We start from the raw sequence: 7,451 nt of genomic DNA on the forward strand, positions 1-7,451 counted from the left end.
TTGATTTTATCCTTGGATTTTAGGTTCTGGTAATCAGGCTTGGGCAAGTGCTTTTTTATTGAGGCATCTCACTGGCCAAGTTCATACTTGTAATGAAGAACCATGCCTTTTTCCAATGGTCCCAATGGCTGCAAGATCCTCCTCGCTGTGCTCAAACCCACCCATCAATGCTACTCAGGCTAGAATTCTGAGTTTATGAAATAAACACAGATCATTCCTTCAACCCCATATGACCAGCTGTCCCTCAACCCAAATCTACTCTGCAGGCTGCACCTCTCCTTCTGGTGATTTTTCAGTGTCCTATCCTACCCTGGATAGGATAGCTCAACTTGATTTTAGAGCCCTGTCCCCCTAGGGTAGGCCTGGGCCCCAGATGAGGTTCCATAGGACAGAGGATGGTAGGTAAGGCTCTCAACCTTGGTTCTTCCCACCACCTCTTTGGCTGGTGAAACAAACAGAAGATAAAAAGCAGTGCAGGGATGAGAGAGGCTTCGGTGTCTCTGTCTCCTGGCGCTGCCTGACTCAGACCTGGGTACCCACAGGTCCAGCAGGTTCAGGACGATGGCCATAGGCTACAGAAGGCCTATGCTGGAGATAAGGCCGAGGAGATTGGCCGTCATATGCAGGCAGTGGCTGAGGCCTGGGCCCAGCTCCAAGGAAGTTCTGCTGCCCGTCGTCAGTTGTTACTGGACACCACAGACAAGTTCCGATTCTTCAAGGCTGTCCGGGAGTTGATGCTTTGGATGGATGGCATTAACCTGCAGATGGATGCCCAGGAGCGGCCCCGGTGAGACCCACAGTGCCTGGCATACTCCACAGGGTATGTGATACTACTGGTGGCTGTGGTGGACCTGAGGTAGCTGCTGATACCATCTTTGTATCGGCCTAGGGATGTGTCCTCTGCAGATTTAGTCATCAAGAACCAACAAGGCATCAAAGCAGAGATAGAGGCCAGAGCAGACCGATTCTCCTCCTGCATTGACATGGGCCAGGAGCTGCTGGCCCGGAGCCACTATGCTGCTGAGGAGGTGGGTGAGACCTGGAGAGAACCTGGCAAGCCACACTGAACATGGGTTATTCCTGAAGTTTCTCTTTCTGTTGTTCATTTTGTTTATTCATGTGGTTTTGGGGTTTGTTTGGTTGGTTAGTTGGGTTTTTTGTTTTGTCTTTGTTTTTTGAGTCATGGTCTCACCATGTAGCTCAGGGTGGCCACAATTCACTATGTCCTCCCAAGTACTGAGCTACAGGTGTGCACCATCATGCCCAGCTTTGATTTTTTGCTGTCTTCTTCTTGTCATTCTTAGTGAGAATTCTTTTACTGTCCTCTCATTGCTATCCAGGGATTTCCAAAGTTCCACTTCTCCCCCTAGAACTATTTTTCTGTCCTCTTGATATTAGAAGTCATTGCTATACTTCAGTGGCTCCTAGGGACCTTGGAAAAGCTCCATTAGGTCCTAAGTCAGGTTTCTTCCCTACCTTCAGATCTCAGAGAAGCTGTCTCAGCTACAGTCCCGGCGCCAAGAGACAGCTGACAAGTGGCAGGAGAAGATGGACTGGCTGCAGCTGGGTAAGCCACTGTGGGGATGTCAGCGGGGGGGGGGGGGGGGGCTTGTGAGAAAGGCCTGGGCACTGCCTATCTGTGGTGGCCACAGTGCATGATACCAAGAACCCTGGGTATGGAATTCCAGGATACTATACTTGGTACCTCTGACAGTACTCTGGGACAATGATGTTCTCTGTCCCTGTACTTGAGGTTGCCATTGCTGTCATGCCCTGCCACTACATACTCTAATTTTCCATATCTCTTTGACACCCCCCCGCCCACCGACCATGGCAGTTTTGGAGGTGCTTGTGTTTGGGAGAGATGCAGGGATGGCAGAGGCCTGGCTATGCAGCCAGGAGCCATTGGTACGAAGTGCAGAGCTGGGTTGCACCGTGGATGAAGTAGAGAGCCTCATCAAGCGGCATGAAGCCTTCCAGAAGTCAGCAGTGGCCTGGGAGGAGCGTTTCAGTGCACTGGAGAAGCTTACTGCGGTGAGGACTGTGGGACCTCAGAGGTGTCCAACCCCACTGCAGCCCCAGTCCTGCTCTCATTACTGTTCAGAGAAGGCATCTCTTCTCGTCCCACTGCACCGCTTCTCTGAGACCACAGATGTCAGTTAACCTGGGCGCTACTGCGATCACTCTGCTTCTTGCCCTACCTTCTTTTAGATTCTCTTCTCCATCTTTCCTGTTTTATTGGGCTAGAGCTGAGACATTTCAGCTTTTCTCCTCACCATGATACTTACTGACCTCAGCATTTCTTGACAGCTGGAAGAGCGGGAGAAGGAGCGGAAGAGAAAGAGGGAGGAGGAAGAACGGAGCAAACAGCCTTCTACTCCAGAGCCCATGGCTAGTCGGCCTGAAGGGAGTCTAATAGATGGCCAGAAAACTCCAGACACTACCTGGGATGGGTAAGAGCTAGACACCTGGGCCAGAAGGCTGAGGCTGGCCTCAGCAAGCCACAGATAATTATTCTGTATCATATTTGATCATTCTAGATCCCAGTCACAGTTGCCACCATCCACACAAGCACCCAGTATTAATGGGGTCTGCACAGATACAGAGTCTTCACAGGTAATTTAATGTCTGTGAATATTCCTTTCAACCCTGCCAGCCCCCACATCCTCACAGCTTCTTATCTTTGCAGCCCCTGTTCGAACAGCAAAGACTTGAACAGAGCAGTGTCCCAGAAGGGCCTGTGAGTTCCTCTGGAGGGGTGGATTTGGTACCTGGGAGATGAAGGGACAAAAGAAGTGGGTAGGGGTCCTGGGTATGAGGCTCAAGCTTGGGCTGAAAGACCAGCTCTTGGCATAGAACTTCCTGACTCCAAGGCAAGGTACTATCCATACCACCTATTAGCAGTGACATTGCTTTCCCCCCACAGGGATCTGGCACAGGGGATGAGTCCATTGGGCCCCGGGGAGAGAGGCAGACCCAGCCCCGGGGCTCTGCCCCTTCTCCAATGCCCCAGAGCAGATCATCTGAATCAGCCCATGTTGCCACCTTGCCTACACGTGGCCCTGAGCTCTCTGCTCAGGAACAGATGGAAGGGATGCTGTGCCGCAAACAGGAGATGGAGGCCTTCAACAAGAAAGCCGCCAACAGGTATCAGGCCTGGCTGTGCAGAGCCTGTAGCCTCTCAAGTTCCTGCTTTTGAGGCGTGTCCTGGAAACTTCCTAGACACTTTATAGGAATTTGTCCTTTGGGAAAGGGCTGGAACTCAGGACTCTCTCAGGCTCAGAGGAGGGTCACAAGTGACCTAAAGACTATTGTGGAACTTACATGCTACAGGTCCCACAAAGCTGCCAGTCCACCTATCTCCTAGGTTTCTGACCCTGCCATGTCTCCCCAGGTCCTGGCAAAATGTGTACTGTGTACTTCGGCGTGGGAGCCTCGGCTTTTACAAGGATGCCAGGGCAGCTAGTGCAGGAGTGCCATACCATGGAGAAGTGCCTGTCAGTCTGGCCAGGGCCCAGGGCAGTGTGGCCTTTGACTATCGGAAACGCAAACATGTCTTCAAGCTGGGGTAGGAACCAGGGCTGCTCTCAGATTGGGATGGAAGGAGTCAGAAGTAAGGCAAGGTGGGTGGACCATGAGCAAGGTCCAGAGTGAAGGAAGTTACCCGAAGAGAGCACATGAATGGCGCTGCTCTGCTAGGTGTTTGGGTACATTTGTAGGTGGAAGTGGAGATTCTGGTTCCTGAATCATAGTGGAATGGAGGAGCTAAGACATATGTTGAAAAGTTATCTTAGATGGGAAATGTGAGAGCAGGATATTAACTCACTTTAGTTTCCAGGGGACTGCTCACTGCCAGCAAGAGCCTGCATGGCTTTGGATGGAAATGAGCTTAATATTGCCCCCTGCACTCTTAGAAAGAGTCTGCTTTTACACATCTGAAAAATCCTGAAACTTTGAAGAATGTGTAAAATGTGGTCTGACATTGAGGGCTGTGCTCTTGCAGTCAATCCAGTTCTGGGAGAATACTGAGCTCACAGAAGCACTGATGTGCCAAATAAAGGTTCTTAGTTCTGCCCTGTGCCTTCTCTCCCAACAGCTTACAGGATGGCAAAGAATACTTATTCCAGGCCAAGGATGAGGTGAGCCTTCCCCTGTCCTGTTGTGATCTCTCTCTCTCTCTCTTCCCCCAGCATTTTGTTTATGAAACAAGGTCTCTCTCTTTATGCTTGGTTCCTATTCCAAAGTGGCTTTGAACTCATAGCAACCCTCCTAGATCAGCCTCCTGAGTCTGGGTTCACAGCTTCACCATGGCCAGCTGAAGCTCCCAACCTAAAGGGATCCTTTTTTCTCCTCCTAAAACAAAAGTCAATCTCTTTCTACTTCATACTTTCCCTCTGTCTACTACATGTGGCCTCCAGTCAAAGTCTTTGAGTATGAGCTGATGTCTCCCTGTCCCTTACAGGCAGAGATGAGCTCATGGCTGAGAGTGGTGAATGCAGCCATTGCCACTGCATCCTCTGCCTCTGGAGAGCCAGAAGAGCCAGTGGTGCCCAGTGCCAGCCGAGGTCTGACCCGGGCCATGACTATGCCCCCAGTGTCACAGCCTGAGGGCTCCATCGTGCTTCGCAGCAAGGATGGCAGAGAAAGAGAGCGAGAAAAACGATTCAGCTTCTTTAAGAAGAACAAGTAGTTGGGGGCAAGATTCCCAGGTCAGCTCCCTCCCTCCATTCAGGAAACTGCCAGGGACTATCGACAGAGACATCCCTCTTGTCAGGACAACTGCCTGCTGCTAGGGTCTGCTGCTAAGGTCAGCCCATCACCAAGAACTGTGTCTGGGGACAAACAAGTGTTCCCACAAACAACCTTCTCTTCTGCTATTTAATTCAACTGGTGGTGGGACCCAGGCAACCCCTAATATCACTGTTCCCCACCTTGTCACCTCTTCCCAAGCCTTATGCCTCCACCCCCACCACGGTGCAGATAGTGTCACCCTCAACTTGGGCTATGTGGGAACCACTGTCCCTGCCTCAGGGTCATTGTGCCACCACAGCTAGAGTGTGCAGTCCACCATCCAGTTCTTTGCCTGTGGGATCAGCCAGGACCCTCTCAGAGCTGAAGCAGGACCCAAGGGCAGGAGCACCAGATGATGGAGTCGGGGACACTGAAGCCTTCCCTGCCCATCCTGCCTCACCCTGACTCATGTGGCTGCTCCTCCAGCCACTCGAGGTGGCTCCCAAGTGTGAGTTGTTCAGGAGTAGCCACATCCTTGAGTCTACCCAAGGAGGTGATTAAACAGCTCAGCTTCTCTCACCGCCTCTCTGTGTTCTTGCTTTCCTGACCATAGCCTCTCTGTGTGTCTCACATCCACTCGACCCCCTACTTTTGAGCCTCAAAGAATTGTGTGATTCTGAAAACCTCCCTGTCTCAGTCTCCCCATTACAGTGATCTGTTTCACCAGGTTGACCTATGCTAAGCCTCTGTTTAGACCAAAGACATTCACTGTGCTTTGGGTTGATGTTAATTACCAGTATTCATGTTAAAAGGCAGCCAGTCACTCACCCTGGTGCACACTTTTATTTTTACTTTAAAAAAGTTGTTTAATGTCTTACAGTGCTGGGGATGGAACCCTGGGCCTCATGCATGCTAGGCAAACACTCTTAACATTGAACTACACTCCTAGCCCCCACACTATTCCTCACTCTCAAGTTTCTCAGTTGTTTTCAGTAAGGAATGGTGAGGAATGTTACTACAACCTAGTCTCAGCTACTACTGAGGCAGCCGTGGAAAGGTGAGCACCTTTCTGTCTTTTCCATAGAATCAAGGGAGCTCACACAGAATCACAAGAGTGGCAGGGTCCCACCTCCTGAATGGTAGAATGTCACCCTAGAAATCCCTAAGGTACATCCTGAGCATGTAAATAAACACACAATATATTCTAGAGACGGAAAGAAGTATTTTTTCTTAAAGTTTGCAGTAATTAAAAAGGAAGTACTAAAGCTGGAAGTTTTTGGTCTGTTTGACTGAGGAAAACTAACTTGTCTTCAGCATAGCTGGCCAAGGGCCCCAAGCAGTCCTGATCTTAAGAATGAGAAGGTATTTTTTTTTTTTTAAGATTTATTTATTATGTATACTGCATTCTGTGTGCATGTACACACCTGCAGGCCAGAAGATGGCACCAGATCTCATTACAGATGGTTGTGAGCCATCATGTGGGTGCTCAGGACCTCTAGAAGAACAGCCAGTGCTCTTAACCTCTAAGCCAGCTCTCCAGTCCCCGAGAAGGTATTTTCAAAATCATTAGTCATGAGTCAAAAAAATCAAAGCAAGTTGGATCTAATACCTTACATTCCTTTGACAAAAATTAGGAAAGTGAATGTCAAACTTGATAAAGATAGAAAAAACTGCCCCTTAGGTGTTGCAGGTAAGTGGGTATGCTAGCAGAGCTTTTCTGGGAAACTTAGACGTGTTAGTTTTATATATTCCTGTGACAACTCAGCAGTTTTACTCCTGGATTTACACCACCATCCCCCAAATTAGACTACACACAGACTGCTATTCACAACCTAGTTTATGATGTTGAGGAACTGAGGTAATTCTAGCATTTTATCTCCAAAAAGGGAAGGTGAAATGCATGGCTGAAGCAAGAAATATCACAGAAATTAGACTTAACACATCACTCTTAGTGGGGAAAAGCAAGGAATAAGTAGCTACACAACATACCATTTAATCACAAGTCTACAATTGTGGGTTTGTTTTTGTTTTGTTTTGAAATTTTCTATAATGAAAAGTTTTAAATGAATTGAAAAATATATATATATTAAAAGTCATGTCTCAGGGGCTGGAGAGATGGCTCATCAGTTCAAACAATTGCTGCTCTTGTAGAAGAGCAACATTCATATTGTGTAACTCACAAGATACCTGTAACTCAAGCTCCAGGGGATCTGACACCTCTTCTGGCCTCTGTGGGTACCTGCATACATGGCATACATTCATAGAGACAAACATATACATACCTTTCTTTTTCTCAACAGGGTTTCTCTGTACCCCTTGCTGTCCTGGAATTGTGTAGACCAGGGTGGCCTCAAATTCAGAGATCCACCTGCCTGTGCCTCCTGAGTTCTGGGATTACAAGCGTGTGCCACCACCACCCAGCTCACAAAACTTTTTCAATATTAAAAAGGAAAGGAAAGAAAAAGCAGAGACTATGCATGGTAGTGCACATCACTGTCATTTCCAGCACTGGGGAGGTTCAGGTAGGGTTATGAGTTCAAGGCTGTTCTTGGCCAGCTTTGGCTAAATGGTAAGGCCATCTTGGAAAAAAAAAAATTGAATTAGGGAGTGAAATGTAAATGTAGGAGAAAGATTGTATCTGTTAACAGAACATTGGTTGTAGAGACCTCAGGAAATTTGGGAAGGGGACAATGTGTTACGGCTGCTCAGATGGAAAGGAA

At 48.5% G+C, this 7,451-nt stretch overlaps 1 protein-coding gene across 4 annotated transcripts in view; it reads left to right on the forward strand.

Moving 5' to 3' along the window:
* The window catches only part of Sptbn2 (spectrin beta, non-erythrocytic 2), a 40,141-nt gene extending 34,834 nt beyond the window's left edge, over positions 1-5,307 (forward strand). For 3 of the 4 annotated variants that reach the window (XM_051193587.1, XM_051193588.1, XM_051193585.1), the window contains 11 exons: positions 543-787; positions 890-1,028; positions 1,483-1,567; positions 1,838-2,034; positions 2,311-2,453; positions 2,541-2,616; positions 2,690-2,740; positions 2,927-3,147; positions 3,395-3,568; positions 4,097-4,139; positions 4,463-5,307. In XM_051193587.1, coding sequence (XP_051049544.1) covers positions 543-787; positions 890-1,028; positions 1,483-1,567; positions 1,838-2,034; positions 2,311-2,453; positions 2,541-2,616; positions 2,690-2,740; positions 2,927-3,147; positions 3,395-3,568; positions 4,097-4,139; positions 4,463-4,690 — 1,602 coding nt within the window. In that variant the 3' untranslated portion in view covers positions 4,691-5,307. The remainder of the gene's footprint in view (positions 1-542; positions 788-889; positions 1,029-1,482; positions 1,568-1,837; positions 2,035-2,310; positions 2,454-2,540; positions 2,617-2,689; positions 2,741-2,926; positions 3,148-3,394; positions 3,569-4,096; positions 4,140-4,462) is intronic. The other variant, XM_051193586.1, reaches the window with a different exon arrangement.
* The last annotated feature ends 2,144 nt before the right edge of the window (positions 5,308-7,451 follow it).

Source organism: Phodopus roborovskii, unplaced genomic scaffold (assembly GCF_943737965.1).
Source record: "Phodopus roborovskii unplaced genomic scaffold, PHOROB, whole genome shotgun sequence".
NCBI classification, from domain to species: domain Eukaryota; kingdom Metazoa; phylum Chordata; class Mammalia; order Rodentia; family Cricetidae; genus Phodopus; species Phodopus roborovskii.